At 44.4% G+C, this 24,992-nt stretch overlaps 1 protein-coding gene and 1 pseudogene across 1 annotated transcript in view; both read left to right on the top strand.

Moving 5' to 3' along the window:
- The first annotated feature begins 3,423 nt into the window (after nucleotides 1-3,423).
- LOC110302348 lies at nucleotides 3,424-7,212 on the top strand (annotated as a pseudogene).
- Nucleotides 7,213-16,132: 8,920 nt separating this feature from the next.
- Rec114 (REC114 meiotic recombination protein) overlaps nucleotides 16,133-24,992 on the top strand; it is an 87,022-nt gene continuing 78,162 nt past the window's right edge. Inside the window, exon 1 of the mRNA XM_021172887.2 lies at nucleotides 16,133-16,288. Coding sequence (XP_021028546.1) covers nucleotides 16,133-16,288 — 156 coding nt within the window. The remainder of the gene's footprint in view (nucleotides 16,289-24,992) is intronic.

Below are 24,992 nucleotides of genomic sequence, written 5' to 3'. Positions count from 1 at the left end.
TGCAAGAAGGCAAATGGGCCAGGTAGTTTTATGTCAACGTGGCACAAACTAGAGTCATCTGAGAGGAGGGAACCTCAGCTGAGTAAATGTCACCCTAAGATTGGGTTATAGGCAAGCCAGTAGGGCATTTTCTTAATTAGTAATTGATGGGAGCAGGCCCGGCCCAGTGCATTGTAGGTGGGGACACCTTTTGGCTGGTGGTCCTGAGGGTTATAAGAACACAGACTGAGCAGCTGGTAAGCAGCACTCCACCATGGCTTCAGCACCTCTCTCTAGGTCCTGCCTTGTTTAATTTCCTGCCCTGACTGACGCTGATGATGTACCACTACACTGAAGTAGAACTGAAACAAACCTCTTCCTCCTCAACTTGCTTTTGACCATGGTGGTTCATCACAGCAAAGGTAACCCTGACAAAGACTTCAAGTAACAGAGGACATGGCTGGGAACATGGCTCAGTGAATTCCCAGAACCTGGTAAATCTGGCCCTGAAGGCTAGAATCCAGCACACTTGTGAGGAGAGTCACTGACGCTCCCAGGCAGAAATCAGACTCTTGTGAACAGTGTGGAAGGTGAGGACCAACTTCACGTATATACTATCATATGCATGCAGCAGCACTCAAACACACTCACACACACTCTATACATAAACATCATATATATATAAAGAGAGAGAGAAAATTTTTTTAAAAAAGAGGCAGGTACTTCTTACAAATAATGAAATTAAGGGTCAAAAACCGCTAACTTGCCTCAGCTGGGTTCAAACCTAGGCATTTCAACTACGAAGTTCTGCCAGTATTTCTCAGAAGTGATGTTGTTAGTATTGGAAGCAGAACATTTTTTAATAATTGAATAATGTTTAGCATCTCTGGTCCCTGAGCAATAAAGGTCAATTGCAGGTCCAGGTCATTATGACAATTAAACTTGTCTGGCAGGGTGTGGTGGTGCATGTCTGGAATTCCAGCCCCTCTGAGGGACCAAGGCAGGAGGATCTTGAGTTCAGCTTAGGATATGTGTGCGGTGGGGTGGGGTTGGGGGTTAGGGCAGTACACCCCGGGTTGAGAACTACTTAGATCAAACTGTTTCTCCTAGAGAATAAAAGGAGAAAAATTGCAAATGTGACCCTGAGTGTTGTCCCTGAGTGTAGAGACACATTTGCCAGTCTGAGGATGTGTGCTCCCATCTATAACTAACTCTCCTTCTGTGTGTAACACGTGCGTGCCAACAAGTGTGGAACATGAGGTGTGCCCTAAGGAGTGCGTGGGGCCGAGCCTCCCAGGACCCCTACCACACATCGTCTCTTCAGTCCTGATGCTCTTCCCTCCTAAATGCATCTCGCACCAACTTCTGCTCTGTACATCCCGTATCAAACCTCTTCCTCCCACCTGGGCCACTGCAGCAGACTGGTCTCTAGGGGCAGATGTGGCCAGCTCGCTGTCCACATCACCACCAGCGTGATCCTTCTGAAAGACAAATCAGACCATGCCACTCACTTCCTGTCTTGAATCCCTCAGTCGTTGCCTTTCTCGGTAGTTCTAGAAGCAGAGCCCTGTATCTCAATGAAACCTTCGAACAGAAATACCGTATGTACAGCAGATAGATGAGGAGCCGTACTGTTGAGCTGTGTAGACTACTTAGGAAGACATGTAAGGTCTTCCATAGTATGTCTCCTTGCCTAGTTCTACAAAAACTTGTGTATGTGCGTGTGTGTGTGCATGTGTATGCATGTGTATGTGTGTGTGTACATGTGTGTGCACATGCATATGCATGTGTGTGTTAGTACACAGCACACAAGTATGTGGTTGCTCATGTGTGTAGTTGCTCCAGGCAACAGCAGCTTTTGTCCTCGGTCTGGAGCTCATCAAGTAGAGACCAGCCAGTGAGTTCCGGTTTCTGCTTCCCCAGCACTGGCATAGTCACCATGCCTAGCTTTAAAAAAATTTTTTTTCAAACATGGGTTCTAAGAGATCCAACTCAGGTTTTTATGCTTGCAAGGCAACTATTTTATCAACGGAACCATCTCCCCAGTTCCACAGCACCATCTCTGACCTTACAGAAGGAAAATGGGAGCTGAGATTGAGAAGACTGGAACCAAACTGAGTTCAAATCCGTTCTCACTTACCAGCTGTGCAAAAGGGCATTGCTTCACCTCTCTGGGCCTGGGTTTTCTTAATGATAATGTGGGCCTGGTAATGCTGAATGGGGATTCTTTTAAAAATGAGATGAATTTGTATGTGTGAAGCACATAGGGTAGAAGGACTCCCGGTATGTAGTAATAGCTCTGTAAATGTTAACTCTTTCGACCTTGCTTTTTCTTGACCTTGAAATGCCCCAAATTTCTGCAAATGACCTGAAGTCAGAAGCTGCTCCAGCCTCTGTTATGTGCACACTGTATGTGTGTATGGTCAGAGTGCAGGGCTTGGCCACTGGAGATGAAAGGAGCCTTGTGTAGAAACACAGAGAGACAGGATCTTGCATCACCAAGCTGTCCAGGACACACGGGAACCCTAGGCACCAGCATTGCAAACAGCTCCTTTCTTCTTTCTGAATGTTGGCTTCATCATCCTTCAACTCTGAAAAGTAGACAAACTAATTTAATTCTCTAAATTCTTGAGGGACTGGTTCTGATTGGCTAAATCTCTTTTCCAATGTCACCTAATTGGGTAAAGCTCCTTTCTGCCTGGCTATTTATAGGTCATTAACTGTGAGGAGAAAAAAACTCTAGCCCAATCAGCAGTCACCATTCTTTAAAACCTGACTTTGCTTTCCTTGTAGCTGAGCTGGTGGCAAGTTGAAGGGGCTTGGTGACAGTTCTGTGACAGAGCATCCTGCAGCCACTGCCTGGACATGGTCCTTCCAGTATCTCTACCTGACAAGCTTATTTTCCTGCCAAGTCTCCCTCCCTTCAGTAGCTCATCCTTGATTCTTCCAGGCAGAACCAGGCACTTTGTTTATGTAGTCAGCACCCAGGTGCCGTCCTCCTGTTAATCCCTGTGCTTCTGCCTTTCTTTCCACAGGAGCTCCTCCACTATCTCTAGCATCTGGTACATAGTGAATGACTAACAAAAGTCTCATCAGATGAACAAAAACCACCTAGCTACATATGTAAGTGATGACAGATTTCAGCTTGCATTTGTTGTCTTTGTCAAAAGCGTGATCCCCTTTCAAAACTAAGACACGTTCAAGCTGAAGAATGTGTTTGTTGGTGTTTATTGTCTATTTGACATAACCTAGGTCACCTGGCAAGAGGGAACCTCAACTGAAGAATTGCCTCAATCACACTGGCCTGTGGGCAAGTCTTAGAGAACTTGTCTTAATTGATGATTGATGTGTGAGGGCCCAGCCCACTGTGGGCGTCACCATCCCTAGGCAGGTGGTTCTGGGCTGTGGAAGAAAGCCTGGTGAGCATAAGCCAGGGAACCAGCCATGAAGCAATATTCCACAGTGGTTCCTGCCTTGAGTACCTATCGTGACTCCCCTCAGAGATGGATGGAGACCAGGAAGCGTAAGTCAAGTAAGTCCTTTCCTTCTCAGGTTGCTTGTGGTCAGAGTGTTTTATCACAGCAACAGATGAGCAACCAGTAATGACAGGATATCAGGAGAAATTGATTTGAGGTTGTCTTCCCTCCCTTCCACCTAGGGACATCATTCTCTCACGTGTCTGATTTCTCTGCTCCCTCTGATAGAAATGTCCTGTGAAGGCACCCATACCCACTGCTTCATCTGTCTGGTCCCCTACTGATTTAGACCTTTAAATGTTGAATTTTCAAGGAACCACTCCTAGACTATCCCCCTCCCTATCAGTTACTTATCCCTTCAGCTCTGAGCTAAGGCTGAAAAACATACTGTGACCACTTTCATGTTTATCCCAGAGAGAAGAGACTCATTTCCTTATGTCTTTTTGCCCAGAAAAAAAAGCAGGCAAGGAGAGGGACTCGCTCATTTCTATCGTTTGCACCCTCCCAGGATGGTCCTCAGAACAGCCCAGGGACTCAGGGTGTAGAGTAGCTCCTTCATCCAGAGCAACAGAGCATCCCCAGGCTGTAACTTGGAATTGGAAATGTAGTTGTGTTACAACAAACCTTCTTTTCCCATTGTGTTTGGCTCAGACTGAAGCTATTTATTTTCCGTTTTAGCAGTTTTGGCAATTTCCCAGAGCCTATTTCAACCCACTAATGGAAATGGGGGAATCCAAAAACACTCACTAATGTGCCACCTGTGGACAGCTGAGACCCATGGCAAACTTTTCAAAGTGCTTTTTGTATGATTGCTTTGCCCAAATAAGGTCTTTACATTTGGATGAAATGTGAAATTCCTCTACCATCCTGGCTTTTTTTTCCGTTCTTTTTCTACCATTTTGCCATTTTAAGGACTGAAAAATATAATTAAGGAAAATGCTAAAATGTTGCCAGAGAAGCTTTCTTTTTTAATGCAAAGAAAAGCTCCTTTTCAATGCTTGCTAGCTGGAAAATAGTTCTGTCTCGTGCCATGTTTGGAAATAAATTCCAAATGTAACAAAGACTTAAATGTAAAACTGAAATGAAAGGCTATGAAAAATGAAAATAGTCAAAATTTAAGATATTAAAAAAAATCATGGGGATGGAGAGATGTCTCAGCAGTTAAGAGCTTTCTGTACAAGCAAGAGGATCAGAGTTCAGCTAGCCAGCACCCATGTGATAGGCTAGGCATGATAACATTCGTCCCTGGGACCTGGGCACTGAGCTGGAGAGAGGATTTCTGGAGCATGCCGGTTACCAGCTTAGCCAAAAACTGTGAGCTCCAAGTTCATTAAGAGACCTGGCCTCAAAAAAACACAGTGAAGACTGATAGAAGAAAACACCCAGAGCCTTCCTCTGGCCTCTGTGCACCCTCTCACAAGCACGCACACACACACACACACACACACACACACACCCCTCCCTCCCATATGCACACATCCAAAAAATGACATAAACAGAAGAGGTCTGACTGCATTAACAATGAAAGATATCTGAGAAGACTGTGAGGGTCGGAGGATGGGAGGTGTGCTGGGAAATGCTGTCTGCAGGACTTGACGCAATTGTTCCCCTCATGAATTCACCGCAGCCATGCTTGCCCACAAAATGGCGAGCCAGCAGGACCTGTGAACAGGGACAGTCTTTGGACTGAGTGGGTTAAAATGAAGAAAGAAGCATGAAGGTGGAGACAGGGCATGGGAAGTGTGTCTGGAGTGGTGGGAGGAGAGGGTTGGGAGTGGATAGCATCAAGATAGTGTTAACATGTATGCAGTTGTCAAAGAAATAAAAGCCATTTGAAAAATCTGAGTATCATGAGAAAACAAAACACTGGGGAAAGTGACAATATTTGTAACATAATTAATAGGTGCTTAAATAGCATCCAGAATGTATGAAAACGTGCTATAAGCAAATAACAAAAACATGGAACCAATAGAAAGTGAATGAAAGGGATAAATAAGCCATTCACTCGGTGGAGGGAAGGGGTGGGAGTGGGAGTGGGGGGATGGGGTGGAGGTGGGGGTGGTGATGAGCATGACACACAAAAGGATGCTCCTATAATGCGATGATTAACTGAGATGATAATTAAAGGAATGCATGTCAAAAATAATAATGGGCCCTTTTTAGTTACTGTTTTGTTGCTGTGAAGGGATCTGACCAAGGTAACTCATAAATAAAAGAAAGTATTTTATTGTGGCTTGTTTGCAGTTTTAGGAGGTTAGTCCACGGTCATCACGGCAGGAAACACACAGGCATGGCCCAGGAGCAGTTTCTGAGAGCTCACATGCTGATCTGCAGGCAGTAGGCAGAGAGGAGAGAGATGGAGACACAGTGAGAGACAGAGAGAGGTTGGGGAGAGACTGGGCCCTGAGGTGAGCTTTTGAAACCTCAAAGACCAATCCTAGTGACACACCTCCAACAAGGCCACGCCTCCAAATCCTTCCCAGACAGTTCTGCTAACTGGTGACTAAGCATTTAAATATGAGCCTATGGGACCATTCTCATTCAAACCACCACAGGTCAGACCTGGAGTTTTCTATCTACACTGTGGACAAGTGTTATGCAGTGTTACTTATATGGGAAGGTAACTTGGCAATTTCAAGTGAGATTAAAAAGTTAGCACACCAGTGCCTGACAAATACAGAAGTGGATGCTCACAGCCATCCATAGGGTCCCCAATGGAGGAGCTAAAAGAAGGACCCAAGGAGCTGAAGGGGTGTGCAGCCTCATAAGAGGAACAACAATTTGAACTAACCAGTACCCCCAGAGCTCCCAGGGACTAAACCGCCAACCAAAGTGCACACATGGAGGGACTCATGGCTCCAGCTGCATATGCAGCAGAGGATGGCCTAGTCAGACATCAATGGGAAGAGAGGCCTTTTGTCCTATGAAGGCTCTATGCCCCACTGTGGGGCAGGACCAGGAAGTGGGGAGTGAGTGAGTTGGTGAGCAGGGGGAGTGGGGAGGGGGATAGGGAGAGAGTGTTTTTTGGAGGGGAAGTCAGGAAAGGGGATAACATTTGAAATGTAAATAAAGGACTGGAAGACTGAGGGTTTCCACCCACCCTCTTGCTCCTCAGAAATTGTAGTTCTGGTATCATTCTTGCTACTGCTTTCCATAAAGAAGACTGGGTCCTATGCCTTCGCCAGACTTCTCGCTATCAGCAAAGAGTTGCTTTTGCCGAAAAGATTAAGATGTGAGAGAGACAGACTGCGACTTGGGCTTCCTGTCTGCCATGATGGCCTGTCTCCCTGAGATGACCCTTCTGATCCTCTGTGTGATTTCTGGTATGAGCCATCATGCCCAGTTCATGCAGTGCTGGAAATAGACCCCAGGGCCTATATATGTTAGGCAAGCATGCTACCAACTAAGCCACATCTTCAGCCTGATAAGAAAACTTCGTTGACTTCAGATGCAGAAATGAGACCTGAACCACCGGCTCTGTGTGTGAACCCTGGGAACCCTGTGTTTTCCTGTATGTTGGATCCCAAGACATTGCACACAGCCACCTCACTGTCCAAACCCCAGATGATTATGTACAAAACCAATGCCAGCCAGTACGGGGCCTTCTTGCCCAGGCCCTTCTTTTGTCCCTGTAAGTACCAGCCACAGAGCAAGCATTTACCTCAGAGCAACTGGCTTTTATCAAAACAACAGCCTAAATGTTGGCCCTGACTGAACCAGAACCATCAGTTCTCCTAATTATCAACACACACTATGAAAATACATCCTTCTGACAATTAAAGAGACAATGTCCTGGGGGAGTGTAAGTTTCTAAGTCTAGAGTATTTTGAACATTTGAAATGTAATAACTTTTAATAAAAAAAGATACAAATTCATGTTATAGAAATACTTTTAAGAAATAAAAAAATTAACTGAAATAAAAAGAGAAATGTAAATAAAGAAAATATCCAATTAAAAAAAAAGAGAGAAACTTAAAAAAAAAAAAGTTAGCACACGCGACCCAGCCCCTCTCCCTGATTCATACGCAGGGCGGGATGGGCAACAGCTTAAGGAAACCTAAGTAAAAGAATAAAAGCAGCGGGGTTTTGTGCTTTGTGGTTCCCCCCCACCCCCCACTTTTCCCTTCTGTAATAGTGAGACTTAGAGAACCTTTTTTCTTTTTCCGCTTATATTTCCTGAAGCAAAGGTCAAAACAGGGTCTTTCCTGCAGGATTGCAGTCATCCTGTTCCCCACTGAGGAGCGCAGCCAGGACCCCTGAGATGCCAGCTCTGTGGAAGCTCAGCACCTTATCTAGACTGCTGAAGCTTTGGCAGCTGCAAAGCCTGGCCTATGCTTTGAGCCATCTCTGGGTTACTTATAACCCTAATGCAATGAAGAGGTTATGTAAATACTGCTGTTACTATATTGTTTATAGAAAAGTCTATACATGTGTTTTAAAAACATTTTGTATTTTTCTCTTATTTGTATCTGTGTGTGTGTGTGTGTGTGTGTGTGCGTGTGTGTGCATGATGTGTGTGTTTTCCTGTGCCCATGAGTACAGAGGCTGAAGGATAACTTGGGTGTCATCCTAAGGAGTGCCATTTACTGTCACTTGAGATGGTCTCTCATTGGGTTGAAGTTCACCAAGTAAGTCAGACTGGCCAATGGGATCCTTTTGTCTCTGCCTTCCCAACATTGATATTAAAGATACAAGGCTTCTGAACCTAGAGGGTTTTGTTTGTTGTTGTTGTTGTTATTGCTGCTGCTGCTGCTTTGGTTTGTTTGAATGTGTATGTTGGGCATCTAAATTCAGCTTCTAAGTACTTGCATAGCAAATACTTTTCTGTCTGAACCATGTCCCCAGCTCCCCATATTTTTATGTGCTGTCTTGATACAAAGCATTGGCTCAGATCTGTCACAAGGCCCATGTCACCGTGCACAGCATTGTAAGTGGATGCTGGTGTTTCAACATAGGTCCCTGGGCTTGCAAGGCCAGTACTTTACTGACTGAGTCATTCTCCCCAAGTCTCAAATGCACAACTTTTTTTGTGGCCACATAATAATACACACTAAGTGAAAGTGCTATGGAGAGCTGATTGATCGTCACTGTTTGTGGGGGTCTGCTCTGTATCCTCACCACATGTACTGGCTCGGTGAACGGACGCCAAGCTGCTGTTCCTCAGGGAGATGCAGGGTTAGCCTGTCACAAGTCCAGGTCACCAACCAGCTACTATATGATCCTGTTTCATGTGTATTTCTGTTTAACTACATTTTTGTTTAATAACATTTTTATTCACTTGAACTTACCTGAATGAAGTTTAACCAGCATACATATTTTTTTCCTGTAAAGATACACCATATTCCTGTAGTTAAAGCATGTGAAGTTCCATGCACAGGGTTTGTTTTAAAAGTGAATTCTTAATCCAAAAACAAACAAACAAACAACAACAACAACAAAAACCAGCCCCCCAAACATAGCAGAAAGCATATTGTAAAACAGACATATGCTTACAAAATGGAGGTAAAGTCCTCTGTCTGACCTTCCTAGGGGACTGTAATCTCCTTGAAGGGGATTACAAGGTGCTGCCTACCTGCTGTCTAGTGTGACTGTTTCCAGAAGTCACACACTCAGGGCTGAGTGAGGACAGGCTGAGCTACATGAGCAGCAAACCCTGGGTCCTGTAAGCTCTAGGACGATGCACCCCCAGTGTGGCAGCAGAGGCCCTGTGAACACAGGGCGCAGAAGGGTGGACTTTTATGTCTTGTGGTAAAATGTATACAGCATGAGGATCATTATTTTCAAAATTGCAATTATAATGTACCAGGCAAAACTGTCCTCTGACCTCCAAATGCACTCTGTGGCACATATGCGCATTAACAAATAACATATAATTTAATATATAAAGAATTTTCCTGAAAGAGAGGATTTTCATTCTAATAGTACATTGGGATGCCCTCAAAGACAAAGTGTTTCGTGCAGGCAAACAGCACAAGTATCCCTGATCATCCCCAGTGGTCGCCCTAAACCTGACCTGCCAGCTTCTCCTGGTCCTTGCTTAACTTCTGCTGGAGGTGTGCCTTCAGTGCTGCAGGTGAAATTATTCAAATTATCTCAACAGCAACAAAGCTCAGAATGCTGAGTCACTGTCCAACACAGAGCCTTTTTCTTCAGGGTGTGTTCATCTTTCTGAGGTGTGAATTGCAAATCTTAACCGCCCCAGTCTACTACAGAGCTGGGTAAAATTTCTCCTGGGACGGAGCAAGGCTGAAAACAGGCAGTGTATCAAACTGGACTAGAGTTCTAGAGGGGTCTATTCACTCTGCTCCAGTATTTGACAGTGTAGGTGACACAGTTAGAAACATCCCAGATAGAACAGCTACCGGGGAAGATTTTTCAGATGTTAAATTTCCACTTTCCTGTTTGCTCTGTTACATCCGGATATTAGGATAGGAAGAGTGTTAGCCATTTTCCCCAGGTTAGCCCTTTGCACAGTCAAGGTGATTTAAATCATCCATTTCTTCCATATTAATATCTGTAGCCCTTCACCAAGTTGAGACCGTGCCAGGTTTTCTGATTTCCAGGTTCTTCTGATTCCAATTCCTTCTATGGTGGTTTTGAGTCTGTGTAGTCTTTCTGTCCGGCTTCATTTTATTTCCTCTCTCTGGTTCTAACAAGGCTTTGCAAAGCGTACTTCCAAATGTACGAGTCAGTGAGCACGTTTCTAACTAGCCTGTTATTCTAGGGACTTTTAATGAATGGGCAAAGTCAGTGCTAATTTCTTTTCATGTTGTGCTGATGAGCTGCAGCCTGCAAACAAGTTGGAGCTGTCTGTGCCACCCTGAAGTCCCTTCAATTTCCTGCAGTAGGACAGCTGGTCCTTGTAGGTGAAGGGTAGAGTAGGAACGAACACAATTGCTTTCTAGCTGTGAGCGCGAAGTTCCAAGGGAACACCCCTCTGCACGCAGCCACCTGGGGTCTGACATTATGGAGACAGATCATTGGCTATTGTGATGAGAACAGGGTTTTATGGGAACCCCCAACCCCACCCTGCTGCTACAGACCAATGCTCTACGTTTCTCAAATACCCTGTGTGCTGTAGCCAAGGAACCCAGCAGGCAGAGCAGAGGTGCAGATGTCTTTGTCATCCTGCAATGCAAAGGACGTGAGGACACTGAAGCCATCATTTTCTTAGCGGACTTAGTATCCTCGGGAGAAGGGATGCCTAGAGTTCCTAGTCTGTTTTGAAAAGGACATGCCAGATTCTCAACTACTTCCTTTCTTCCTTCCTCCCTTCTTTCCTTCCTCCCTTCCTCCCTTCCTCCCTGCCTCCCTTCCTCCCTGCCTCCCCTCCTCCCCTCCTCCCCTCCTTCCTTCCTCCCTTCCTCCCTTCCTTCCTTCCTTCTTTCCGGAAGGTCTTATGTAGTCTAGGCTGGCTTCAAATTCACTATATAATCAAATATAACCTTGAAGATCTGATCCTCCTGCCTCTATCTCCTGAGTGCTGAAATTACAGCATGTGCCACCATGTCCAGTCAGTTTTTTGGGGGGAATAGGGAATTCAACCCAGTGCTTTGAACATATTAGGCAAGCCCTCCACCAAGCCTCGCTCACTTCTCTATGTCTCATGTCACCTGCAAAATAGTTACACATAAAAAGAATTAAAATGATATTTAGTGAAATAAATCTTTTTCTTCCAATTTCTGGGCTTTAATTTTTCTGTCTAATAACCATCTCAGAAGAGGGCCTGCTGTAGAGAGCTAGTGTCCTAAGCAAATTAGCCATTATCTTTGTCAGAGCAGCTGTGACATTCTACAAGCAGTCCTGGAAAGGGGCCTGGTAGATTGTGGAGATCCCCTCATGAAAGGAGGAGCAGGAAGGATGTTAGACCCTCACCTACTATCTCAATCCCTCCCTGCGGCACCTCCCAGCTTGCTGCTGTAATGTAATTCTGCCCCGGTTGCATTTGTTCCCATGGTATAGAAGTGTGGGGATGCTAGAGTGTAGAGACTATGGAAAGGCAACTGGAGGGAGGGCTCCATCTCTGTAGCCATGGGGAAGTTGTCATCTATCACCGGGTGAGACTTTCCACCCTGATGTGGCTGCTTTGGGATCACTCACATTTCTATGGATGTCCCTTTACCCATGATCTACAAGAAAGCATAATGAAGTCATACGCTTACCAGCTCAAACTTTGGTCTGTCACTGGTGCCTTGTCTGAGAGGGGGGCAGATTTTTTTTTATTACATCTCCCCATCCATGAGTTTATGCAATAGGGTGATTCATTAGCTCACAGTCACCTGTCATTCAGTAGTATGGGTCACCAATTCTGTCGTGGAGGCAGCAGTTACACATGGGAGGTCCTGCAGCTCTGAGAACGGTTTTTTCCTTCCCTAACTCCTCTTTCACCATCTGCTTGTCTGCAACTGTATTAAAACTAAATCCGAAGCTCTCATTCCTGTTTGTTACCATCTCAGTGTGCTTGAGAAGCAGAACCTGGGACAGACTCAAGTCCAAATAGTTCATTTGCGAGGTGATCCCAGAAAACACTGAGAGGGAGGGAGAAGGGAGTTAGCCATAAAGGAATCATTACCAACTAGAGCTGCATTCCACTAGGGAATGCTGGGAGACGGGGTATTACAGGAATCTCAGCATTATCCCACCAGAGGGGTGAGGAGGATAAGAGACAAATAGATTCTTGGGACATAATCAATAACATATTACCTTCTAACAGTAGAAGGAAAATCCTGTCTTGTTCACAATGAACAGGGTGTGCTGTCAGTTGCTCCTTATGCCTTCCTTTGTCCTCCTGTCTCAGGGTCAGAACTCTCTAGTGTGGGCACGTGATCTTCCCAAAGATGAGCTGGGCTTTTATCTCTATCTTACGTGGGATATAAATCTTTTCTGCATATACATGTGTGTAGGCACACATGTGTGGGAGTTGTATATTGAGCATATGTATGGGTTTCTGTGTGTGGTGGGGGCATACTTCTGTGGGGTGCATGTGTATCGGGGTTTGAAGTTGAGGTCAGCTATCTTCTTCAGTAACCCTTACTTTATCTTCAGAGACAGCTAGGCTCATGGCAGTATTTACTACTATAAGAAAGGTTTGTATGAGAATATTCATAACAACTGAAAACAAAACGCCTGCTGGAAAATAACCCAAATGGTGAACAATAAACGGAGTGTGGGCTGAGCTTGAAGGTCTGTGGTAGATACTTCTCAGCATGCACAAGGTCCTGGCGTCCATCCCCACAGCACTGGGATAATTTTTAAAAAGCAAACTGTGACCTAGCTATACAATAGAATGTTATTTGGTACTAAAAAAAATATTGATAGAGCCCAGAAATGAAATTACACAGAACAAAAGAAGCAGATATAAGCTAGGGGCTTGGCAGTGGATGTCTGTAATACCACCCTGGGAGTTGGGGGCAGTAGAGTCAGGAGTTGAAGGTCATCTTTGGTAGAGATTAGCCTGAGCTACATGAGTTTCTGACTCAAAAAGGAAAAAAAAATAGTAGATGTAATGGACGTATAATGTACATGTTCACGTGTGTGAAGTCCTGGGAGAGGAAGGCAGAGCTGCAGTGATCAAACTTAGACCAGGCTAGCTGTTTGGTTTTGTGAGGTGGACAATAACTGGGAAGAGAAAGAAATTTAAGAGTTTCAAAAAATGTTTCATATCTGGTTTTGGGTAGTTGCATGAATTATACAGGTAGTAAGACTCACCTAATTGGCTAGGTGTGCCGGTGCACACCTTTAATCCCAGAACCCAGGAAATAGAGACAGGTGGAGCTGAGAGAGTTTGGGGCTGGTCCAGTCTACATAAGGACTCGTAGTCAGTTCCAAAACAGGCAGGGTTACATAGTAAAATCCCCATCTCGAAAATAAAACCAACACAAAACACAAACTTATCTAAACATCAGAGATCTGTGCTTTTTTGTTGCATAATATTTAATAAACATTTGACTTGTATCTTTAAAAAAAAAAAAACAAAAAAACAAAAAAGACACTTTGGCTGTTAAAAAGATGTAATGGTTTGCTCAGTATTCTGACCCCCTCCTCCCAACCCCCACGCGTGCAAGCCTTAGAAGAAGGTAAAAACCTACTGAGTTTTACTCTCTACCATATCTCAAGCACCTTCCACAGTGCTGGGTCTCCAGGTTGCTCCGGTGACTCTCATTAATACTGTAAGTTTGTGCAAGCTCCCAGGCATTGGGCTGTGGCTTTATCATACATCTCCCTCTGCAGGCCTGACCTGCTCTTAGCAGATGCGGGTGGCCCAGAAGCTGGATGCAGGTGTATTGTCTAGGAAGGGAGTTTGCAGGTGGGAACTCAGCAGGACTCTGGGTGTCCTTGGACACTGACAGGGTCCCAACTGTGAGCCCCATCTGTTCCTGTGAAGGGTGTCTGACAGCAGCTGCAGCCCTGGACCTGGGAGGTGAGTGCCCCTGAGACCCAATGTCAGGCTTCTGTTCCCACGCTCCCTTCCTGTAACAGGCCCATGAAAAGTCACTTTAAACCTGGACAGAAAGGATCAACACACATCCCACTTTACAATTTACCAAGTGTTTCCTCCCATAAGCTCTTATTTCATCTTGTCATGGTCCTGAAATGTTTAATGACCCTATTTTACAGAGAGGTTGAGTGATTTCCCCAAGGTCACACAGCCGGCAAGCCATAGACCTGGGATTCAAACCAAGCTTTTAACTATTTACTACCACACTAAGCACAGTACTGCTGTGTCATTTAAGGGCCAGCAGAAGCAGTTTCTAAAACCCGATCCTTTCTGTAAGCTTTCCTGGATGAACAAGACTGGTATATAACAATTTCCCCTTGCTTTTAATCCAATTTATCTTATTTGCCTTGCAGAGATTTACCTGCCTGGACCACCACTACGGATGTCAGTTGCTGACGCAAATTTCCACATTCTTCACTGCCTGCCAAGTACAATCCACACTCCTTCATGTGCTCTTTTGCCCCAACTCCCCTCTTCTTTAAAACAGGGCTTTACTTCCTAGCACCTATACTGCCACCTCTCTATCTCTGGTCCTCAAGCCCTGTCACACTCTACACGACGGGATGCCAGTCTCCTCATCTTTCCTTTGGAAAGCGCACAGTTCTTCCATGGCTCTGCTGTCCACTGGGCATGTAACCTTAGACAAATGAGTGTGTTTGCACCATGCTTCATCTTCCTTACTAGGTCCCAGAGGCTAGATGTGCATCTGAAAATAATAGGTAACCATTTCTGTAATCAGTTGCTGACTAGTATAGTTTGCTTTTGTTTTTTTGTTTTTTTTTAAACTTATTTACTTTGTGTATGAGTGTTCTGTTGCATGTCCACCTACATGCCAGAAGAGGGCATCAGATCCCTTTAGAGATGGTTGTGAACCGTCATGTCAGTGCTGGGAATTGAACTCAGGACCTGTGGAAGAGCAGCCAGTGCCCTTGACCACTGAGCCATCTCTCCAGCCCCAACTAGCATAGTTTTTTTTTTCTTTGCACATTACAGAGAGTTGATGCTTTGTAGTGTACAATTATTACCACTCTCCCAAACATTCTCTAAACATTAACTGTGTAGTCTATAAACTGTTTCCATTGAGCCAGGTTTGATGGCTCTTGGCTACAATCCCAATATTCAGGAGGCCAAGGCAGACTCAAGTTTCAGATCCGCCTAGGCTACAAAATGAGGCCTTGTCTCAAAACGTAATAAATAAATAAACTTCAATTTTAAAAACTTTAAAATTTTCTATTTCTTTTTACTTCCTGTGTTTGGTTAACACAGCCTCCATCCTCTGTGTGCATTGTTCTGATCTGACACAGATTGTATAAATACCAGATTCTTTGTAAGTGGGGCTGACAGATGAAGAGACTGTGGAGTCCACAGTTGTATTTGTGCTCTGCCATTCACAGGCTGTGTCCATTGATAAACCACATCTGCTCTCCAGAATTTATTTTGCCACCATCAGTTCTGGGATGTGTGCTTCTTTAACTTGCCACAAGGTTGTTGGGAGGACAAATGAAATTACAGCTGTGGAAATTTTTTGCTGGCTATAAATCACGCAGAAATGTCATCTGCTTGCTGTTTGATGGGGGCACATTCTCAGCTGCTTGGCCACCCCCTACCCATCTGTGCCTCTCTTCTGGTGAAAAAAAAGGAAGGAGAATGTTCTGGGGTACGGTTGATGAGCAGATTGTCATGGTTCCAGAATTGCCCTTTACGTTGTGCTGGATTTGAGGTAGGATGTGAAGAGATGCCATCATCTGTGAGACTGCTGTGAGGACAGAGACACCTAGAGAGCCGGTCTAGTCCCAGGGTTTAGTGGTTATGAGGAAGTTGGCCAGTTTGAGAAATCTCTCAAGGCTCAGGCTGATGAACGCTTGTGTGGGCTGCCTTGAGAGAATGTGAAGGCTCCCACGATGGTGCTGAAATCTTCCAAATTGTAGGCATAATAGCCTCACTTGCAAGCAGAGTGGAGACAATTTCTCTTGGACGCCCACCATTAAAAACAAAACAAAACAAACAAACAAACCAAACAAAAACAAAACCTAAAACCAGCGAAGACTACACTTCCGTAGTGGCATCCTCTGCTTCCGTTTTTTGGAGAAGCGTGAGCTTTAGCGCCGTGCTTCCTGATTGGCTGGCTGATTGTCGTCAGCTATCACGTGGAGGCGGGCTTTCCAGGACCTTTGACAGGCATGTCTGAGGCGGGAAATGTGGCCTCCGGCCTCGGGCTTCCAGGCGAAGTCTCCCAGTGGTCTCTGAAGCGCTATGGTCGCTTCATGCTCTTGGACAATGGGGAGTCCCCTGGACCTAGCTCGGAAGCTGCTGCAGTGGGCTCGCCCACATGGAAGGTGAGACCTGAGGGCAGGAAGGATGGGCAGCTGCCAGATCCCCAGGGAAGGGGGGCAGACCCTGTCCAGCAGCCACATAGGGCCTGTGCGAGGACTGGAGGGAATGACTTCTAACCCAGGAACTTTGTGTCTGAGTAGGAGTAGGAGGTATCGTTGTAACTCATTTCGTTTTCAAAATAATTATCCAAGGGTAAGATAAACACTCGTATATTCAACAGATATTGATTGAACATGGATTGCATGCTAGACACAGTTCAGTATGCTAGAGATGATTTCCCATGAAGCAAGGTCCAAGTGGTCTGTGCTGTTATGAATGGTTTGTTTGCTTTCTTATGGTACTGGGGATCTAAGTGCCCTATCCCAGAGCTATGTCCTTCGACCCACTCTCTGAGGGCATAGTATTTACCCAGATAACCATGTAAATTGTAGCACGGATAATTAAATCATTCACAGCTAAATTGTCATGCTCTTTGCTAGTCAAGCACCTACACAAGACTAAAGTTGAATTCTGCCTGTTTTTATTTTGGTACAAGGTTTGGACCGAGGCCTCCTTGTGTGCTAAGCATGTGTTTTACCACTGAGCAACACTGCCAGCCCCTGAAATCTAGCACTGATGATGGATTTCCATGTTCTTGGTTAAGCTACTTAGCTTTTCTGAGCCTTATTTATTGTAAAAAAAAATAGAAATGCTATCTTAATGTTATGTTTAAATAATTGTGATAGAGACAAAACAGGTGTAAAATAATGATCTTACTTCATAGGACATGTGTACATGTCCTCTGTAGTTTTTAATATGTTCTTGGATAGCTGTGGGTAAGATAAAATAGAGAAATGAAGGTGTAACATGTGAAAGGCTCCAAACCTGAGAAAACCTTAGCAGGTCTGATAGAGAGAGAAACCAAAAGGTTGCTTAGGGAACCCAGGGAGTGATGGTAATTGGTGAGGATGTCTGGACAGGAAGATGGGTGTCTTGTGAATATTATTTTAGAAGCCTATAGGGAAAGCCATAGGAAAGGTTCTAATCATTCTCTTCTTTGATAAATCACTCTGTCTTTGTAGATGGAATTAGAGGACAGTATCAGTGAGTTCGGGAAGACAGAAGATAATGACGCCTTGGGCCTGTTGGGAGGTGACACTGGAGATGGGGAATGGGACGTATAATGTGGAGGATAGAAATGAAAGGGCTTGGTGATTGATGGAATGTGAGAGGCAAGGGCAGAGCCATTCACTTTCTGGCAGAAGCAACTGAAGGGAAACAGGGTGCAGTGGAGGGAAAACAGATCAGAGACGTCAGATTCGCTTGTGTCGAGTTTAACATGTGTGAGGAAATGCCGGTTGTACTCAGCTGAGTGGAAATGTTCCGGATTCAGCCGGTCTGGGCTGGAGGTGTGAAGGCATGAGTCAGCCTCGGGGAGGTGATACAGTCATGAGGTTAGCGGAGAGTGCATGGCCTAGTCCCAGGGTAGTGCAGCAACTGTACGTCAGCTAGAAGTGCCAGAACCTGGCAGATTGACAAGGGCCAGAGAATTGCAAAGTACCTGGGAGAATGAAGGGTCACTAGTGCTAGAGGGAGTTCTCTCAAGAGGGAGAGAGAATGCTTGCTTAAAGTTTGTTGAGTGGTACTGTCAAGTATAGGAAAGTAATGACGGTGGCCGTTGTGTTTGGCTGTGTGAAGGTTATCCGTGGTCATTAGACAGAGGGGTTTGAGTGAGGGAAGGGTGTCGACGAAGCCAGACTGATGTGGATTGAAAAGTAACTGAGGTGAACACGAGTCTGAGCCAGGCGTACCGTTGTGAGAGCCCCGGCCGAGAATGTGGATAGAAATAGAGCGTTGTGAATTATTCATAACATTCTGGAATATTAGCGTAAAGGGTGCTCTAAAACTTGAAATCAATCTATTTAGGCCCATTTTAAAAATCATTAAATACTTTGTTGTGCTCTTGTGGAACTCTGTATCCTAAATAAGATATAGGGCAAAAATGCAAACTGGAGTGAGAGGAGTTAAATGCCAGCGGATCTATAACTGGATTTTATAGAAAGCCAGGGATGTTAAAGGACACGTTTGACTTCCAAGACTGCTCCAGGAGGCTCCTTGATAATTTTTCCTAACCACTCTTTAATCCTTTTCAACCCTTTTCTCTGTGTTGGGTGCGCTGGCTCAGACTCGTGTAGGTAATTCTTACATTGGAGCCCAGAGCATGGCCATCTTGGCCATTTTAAGAAGCCGACCATTATTACAGTTGTTGCCTTCTCTTTGCAGAGCTCCTCATAATCGCTTGTAAGGAACAGCACTTTTCAGCGGCTTTCAAATGCTTGACACAGCACCATGGCCACAGTGGCAAGAGATGTGGTTGGTGTCTGCACAGCTTTTGAAAACTGGACATTTGTACCTTGCTTTGAATCTCTGCCCAGCCGTCCTGCCTGCTGTGGTCAGCTTCAGCCTAGGTCTGTCATGTTTTCCTTTTAAATGAAAGAGAAGTAAGATTCGTTCTGTTTTAGAGGCACCGTGACTATTGTATAATAGTAATAATAACACTGTATTCTCCAAGTCCCATGTGAATTTCTTTAAAAAAAAAAAAAAAAAAAAAACACTTGGCTTGGTCCCTATAATAAAACTATGTGTTAGGTGAAATGCAGAACTTTATGATAATAAGGTAGTTCTGGTAGATTTTTTTTCTCCTATGGCATGTTTCAAATTCAACTGTCAATAAACCTATTTTGATTTTTTAAGTCCCCCCACCCCCAGAAATTATGGAGAGTCTCTACTCTCTTGGCTCCATATGTGTAGATATTTTGCCCCAGAGAAGATGCTAATCACAGTGGCCACACATTGACAGAACTGTCCATTTAAGAGAAAGATAAACCAGCACTCAGGAGGCAGAGGCAGGCAGATTTCTGAGTTCCAGGACAGCCAGGGCTATACAGAGAAATCCTGTCTCCTGTCTCGAAAAGCCAGAGAGAGAGAGAGAGAGAGAGAGAGAGAGAGAGAGAGAGAGAGAAATAGAAATAACACAAGACTTCTCTGACTGGAAGTCCCAGCTGAGAGGGAAGGCCAAGTTAAGGTCAACAGAGGTCCAACCCCACTGATTCTAGTTATGTTTCTGAATTGTTATGATATGTCATACAATTTGGAAGCAAATAAACTTTTTGTAAGATTGAACAAACAAACAAACAGAAATGCCAAAATAAAACCCCAAACTCACCCCAGTTTATAGCTATGCCACTCAGGCTTTGGTGTTCTCTGTTGTCCTGTAGGGATTTTGTTAAAATGCAAATTCTTCCTCAGTCAAAACAGACTGGTGTGGGAAATGGATTCTGTCATCATAGAGAGCTCCCAGGTGACCCTGGTATTGGCTTAGGGACTAAGCTTTGAGAGAAGGGGTTTGGGTGACCTTGAATGAAGTGAGCAGCTATGTAGTACAATTCATAAAATGAATTTATAGAGTTATGACTAAGTTAGATTCCAAATGAATATGCAAATTTTTATTAGTGGGGTTAATATTTCAGCCATCTGTCATCCTCTAAGTGGATGAGCAGATGAAATACAAACTGGAACTTGATTTTAATTCCTTGTGTCTATTGGCTCAACCTGTCTGACAGAAATTATCATACTAAGAGATTGGTCCACTTTAAATGTCTGTATATAATTTATTCTGTTAATTTGAGAATTTTGAAAGGTGATGTTAATTGCAGGTTGCTTTTAAATTAAAGTTTTACCACGTTTTTCAACTTTTAAATATTTCTCAGACATACCTTAATTGGTTGAACCTGAAATCTTTTTAGATTTTGTAGGAGGACCTTAAAATAATTGCTCTACTTAGAAATTAAGAAATGGAATATGAAATGTGTACTTGAGATGAACTTTGAATGTGAGTTCAATGTTGGGAAGCCTTGAGGCCGCTTTTCTTTTGTATGTCTAGTGTCTCTGTGTCCCCTGCCATGTGTGAAACCCCGAGTGGTTTTGGCTGAATGTGTGGTGGCATGGCAACTTTTTTTTTTCTTTTTCTGATACAGGGTCTCACGGTGTAACTCTAACAGCCTGGAACTTGGTATATAGACCAGCCTGGCCTTGAACTCAGAGTTCTGCCTGTCTCTCAAGCACTGAGATTCAAAGGCTTATGCCACTTTGCCTGGCGTCCTGTTTAGAGTGAGGTCTTTCAGCAGCCCTGTGTAGGAAATACTATATCCATTTTTTGGATGAATCAGCTGAACCTGAGAGATGGTCTAAGAATTTCCTAAGAATTTCAAGAGAAGTGAGGAGTAATTTGGACTTCAGTTTTCTTGTCTCTAGAGCTTGTGCTTTTAATTATGGTGTTGTTCGCCTTAGAAATGTTAGAATTTCCACAGTTTTCAAATTAGCATACAAAATGAGAGCGATTAAGATGATTTGTTCATGTCTTAAGGACAATTTAATTTTCAGTAAAATTTCAAGAAAATTATTTTAGAAAAATGGGAAAATAGCAGTTCTCCCTTGTGTGCTGGATACGTTCTTGGTACATCCTAATTGTTCTGAATTTTAACTGATTGGGTCCAGAAAATTCTTGTGTTCCTATAAATATTCCAGCTCCCTCCCTACCCCCCCCCCATCTTAGTTAGGGTTTCTGTTGCTGTGAAGAGACACCGTGACCACAGCAACTCTTATAAAGGGAAACATCTCATTGGCTGGCTTATAGTTTAGCTCATCATTGTCATGGCAGCATACAGGTTCTGCATCTGGATCTGCAGGCAGCCTGAAGAGACAGTGAGCCAATAGGCTTGACTTGAGTTTCTGAAACCTCAAAGCTCCACCCCCACCCTTCAGTGACACACTCTCTCCAACAAGGCTACACCTCCTAATAGTGTCACTTCCTATGAGCCTATGGGGCCATTTTCATCCCCCTCCAGGCGCCCTCCCCCCACCAGATAAGTTACTGGAAAAAGTTGCATCCTTTCAAGTGTGTTTTTAACCCATGTGAAGACTGGCAAAACATTTGGTTTAAACATTTAGCTCCCACCCCCAGATGCTGAGAAGAAAGTCCTTAAGAGAATGCTATTCAGCATCCCATAAATGGCATGTCTTCCACTCTGGCTGCTGAGCTATAGGCAAGGCTCAGGGCCCTGTGTGGGTCTAGGCAGCACTTCCTTAAGGACTTGGGGGTAGTTCTTTCTCCAGCCATGTGTGGTGAGCAGAGAGTGGCACTGAAGGACAGGCTTCGGAAGTGTCTGGGGTTCACTCTGGGTGTCTCCTCTGGTGTTCTCTCCTGTGTATTCTTGGCTCTCTGACCTTCTTGGGCATCCAGCTTCATGTCTTAGACACAGAGAGACCCCCCCAGACCCTGCTTGAGTGTTTTTTTTTCCTGCGCTTTACTACGGAAATTCTCCAAGCAATGAGAGACATCGTTGACATCTGTAGGATACTTTATAATTTGTGTTTTTTCTAACTTCTTCCTACTTATATTTTATAACTCTTTGGGACACTAGCAGGAGAGCTCGCTGGTCATCCTCTCTCCACTAATTGTTTCCTGGGCCTTAGCATTAAGCTAGGTGCTGGGAAAGTTGTGGAACTGTCTACAGGATTCACTCAGTGGTTTTGTTGTTTGTTTGACCACGTGGGGCTGGATGATCTCAGCATTTCTGCTTCAGTGTCTCCAGTGCTGGGATTACTGGGGTGTTCCCCATGCCTGGCCTCACATGGTCTTAAAATATAGTCATGTTACTCTTAAGGAGAGAGTTAAATTCTGAGAACTACATCATCAGACAGTTTTGTAGCTATACTAACATCATGGTGTATAGTTAGACCAGCCATATCATTAAATGTTACTATCTTATGGAACCATTCCTTTGTCTGTGGTCCTGTGGCTTGTTTTTGACTGAAGCACCATTCAGCAGCCATGGCTGTATTAGATATCCCAGTGTTGAGGAGAGCAGACCTCTGGTCCACATTCCTCCAGATAGGCAGGCAGCCTTTGTCAGAGGTGTGCCATGTACTTCTCACAAGAAGCTGAAACCTGGCAGGTTAAATAGCTTGTCAGATGTTGACACAGAGAGTGTAACCCTAGGCTCCAGAGCTCCGATCTTACTCTGCTATCTGCTGCTTCCTACCTTGGTGTCTTTTCTCCTGAAGGTGAGAATTATTGTCAAGTGTTATTCTTTGGGCTGGAGAGATGGCTCAGCAGTTAAGAGCACTGACTCCTCTTCCAGAGATCCTGAGTTCAATTCCCAGCAACCACATGGTGGCTCACAACCATCTGTAATGGGATCCGATGCCCTGTTCTAGTGTGTCTGAAGACAGCTACATTGTACTAACACACATTAAATAAATAAAAATCTTTTTTTAATTTCTTTTTTTAATTGGATATTTTATTTATAAAAACACCCTCCGCCTATCCTCCCCCTGCCCCCTCACTAACCCACCTACTCCCACTTCCTGGCCCTGGCATTCCCCACACTGGGGCATAGAGCCTTCTCAGGACAAAGGGCCTTTCCTCTCATTGATGCATATGTAGCTGGAGCCATGAGTCCCACCATGTGTGCTCTTTGGTTGGTGGCTTAGTCCCTGGGAGCTCTGGGGGTACTGGCTAGTTCATATTGCTGTTCCTCTTATGGGGCTGCAAACCCCTTTCTCTGTCTCCTTCATTGGGGACCCTATGCTCAGTCCAGTGGATGGCTGTGAGCATCCACTTCTGTATTTGTCAGGCTCTGGCAGAGCCCCTCAGAGAGAGCTTTATCAGGCTTCTGATATAGGATTTTAAAATCTTTAAAAAAAAAAAGTAGTTATTCTTCTCTCAAGAATCCTCCATTTTCTTAAAGTCAGGTTACATCTTAAGATTAATATTAGCTCTGAGTGACAGAAGATGAAAACTTAATTTTCACCGTAAGTCCAGAGCTGGGGTGACGCCGCTCGGTGTCAGGAATAGAGGCTTCCTTCCAACAAACTTCTGCCCTGCATGACTGTGGTGACGGTTAATATTGCCAGCTTCACAGGGTCTATAATCGTCCTTGAGATAAGCCTCTGGGCACACTCATACTCATGAGGGGTTATCTAGATTAGGTTAGCCTCTGGGTGTCCCTGGGAAGGGTTTTTCTTCCTGAGGCTAATTGAAGTGAGAAGGCCCACTCTAAACGTGAGCAGTACCATTCAGTGAGCTTGGTTTACAGTTCTCAGCACCCTGACTGTGGATGTCGTATGGCCAACTACCACCAGCTGAGTGATTTCCCTGCCGTGATGGGCCCGTAAACCATGAGCTACATACAATCAACAGTTCTTCACTAAGTTGCTTTTGTCTCAAGGTGTTTTATCACAGCAACTGGAAAAGAAACTAAGACACTGTGATAATCTGAGAAAGAACCAGGGTTCTAGGAGCCTGAAGAAGGGGTGAACTGGACAGAGTGTACGTGTGTAGTTTCCTAAGGGAATTTCTGTAAGCCACCGTGTGATGCTTTACCTTATAATACACTAGGCAGAGCTTAAACCCACATGGAAGACTGATGTATACCTCATGGTCATATGTCCTATTACTATGTAAAAGGAAAAATGAATGTCTGGGGTTAGCTGGCAGTTTGTCACCCACTTCCGAATCTGAAGACTTATCTCTGAGTTCTTGGCTGGAATTCAGAAGGCATTTGTAAGGACCTACTGTGTTCTCCATGTGCCCCTCAAAGATTGTTGTGCTGGTGGGTGAACCTGGTGTCTGATGTGTTGGAGGTGAAGTGCATGCTGATGAGGCCATGCCACCACCACCACACTCAGAGATTAATGGTGGTCTCACATCGTGGGTTATCTCAGAAAAACTAAAGGTCGTCACCCTGTGTAACTGGTGCCTTATATACTCAGCCATATTTCCTTTCTGTGTTAGAATATTGCCAAGGAAGCCTCCAGACCTACTGAGAGCTACTTAATCTTAGACACTGAGCCTCCAAAACCATGAGCTAAATGAGCCTGTTTATAAAGTGCCAGTCTGAGGAATTCCATTTTGTCAACAGAAAATGGATTAGTGGAAGTAATAAAACTAACCGTTGCTTAGTGCGTAAATACTGCATGTCCAACCCTGGCATGGGATCTGGCTGATGTCTCAGAAAGTTTTACTGAATGGTGAATGAAAGCCAAGCATTCTGCTGACATCTGACCTCGCACTGTCATTTAATCTTTGAAAATTCTATAAGCACGGCTTCTTAAGCCTTTTCTACTCCCAACCCTGTGTGCCTAAGTAATTTTATGCTACTTTGGATGTATAAGTATATAAAATAGATATAGAATTCAAACAATTACCGAATAATAAATCACAAATGATATCAGTGATGAGAATTCTGTTTGAAACCAATATGTAGCACAGGATGGCAGAAGTATGTTTAAGGCCATTTCCAAACTTACTGGAAATTCTGTCCTAATCCCAAGACAAAATTCATTAGTGAGCCTTTCTTAACAGTTTTTATGGAACCCAAACCAGCGACTCAAACATCAATTTTTAAAGATCTGTTTGTCATTTGATGTGCACGTGTGTGTTTACACGTATGCATGTTACCATGTGAATGCAGTGCCCACGGAGGCCAAAAGGGCACCAGATCCCCTGGAACTAGAGTTATAGATGGTTATGAGATGCTGCGTGGGTGCTGGGAACCCATCCTCGGTCCTCTGTAAGACCAGCCAGTACCCTTCCATCCTCGGTCCTCTGTAAGACCAGCCAGTACCCTTCCATCCTCGGTCCTCTGTAAGACCAGCCAGTAC

This window comes from Mus caroli, chromosome 9 (genome assembly GCF_900094665.2).
Source record: "Mus caroli chromosome 9, CAROLI_EIJ_v1.1, whole genome shotgun sequence".
NCBI classification, from domain to species: domain Eukaryota; kingdom Metazoa; phylum Chordata; class Mammalia; order Rodentia; family Muridae; genus Mus; species Mus caroli.
Note: the sequence above shows the minus strand (reverse complement) of the source record. Positions and strands in the feature narration are given on the sequence as shown.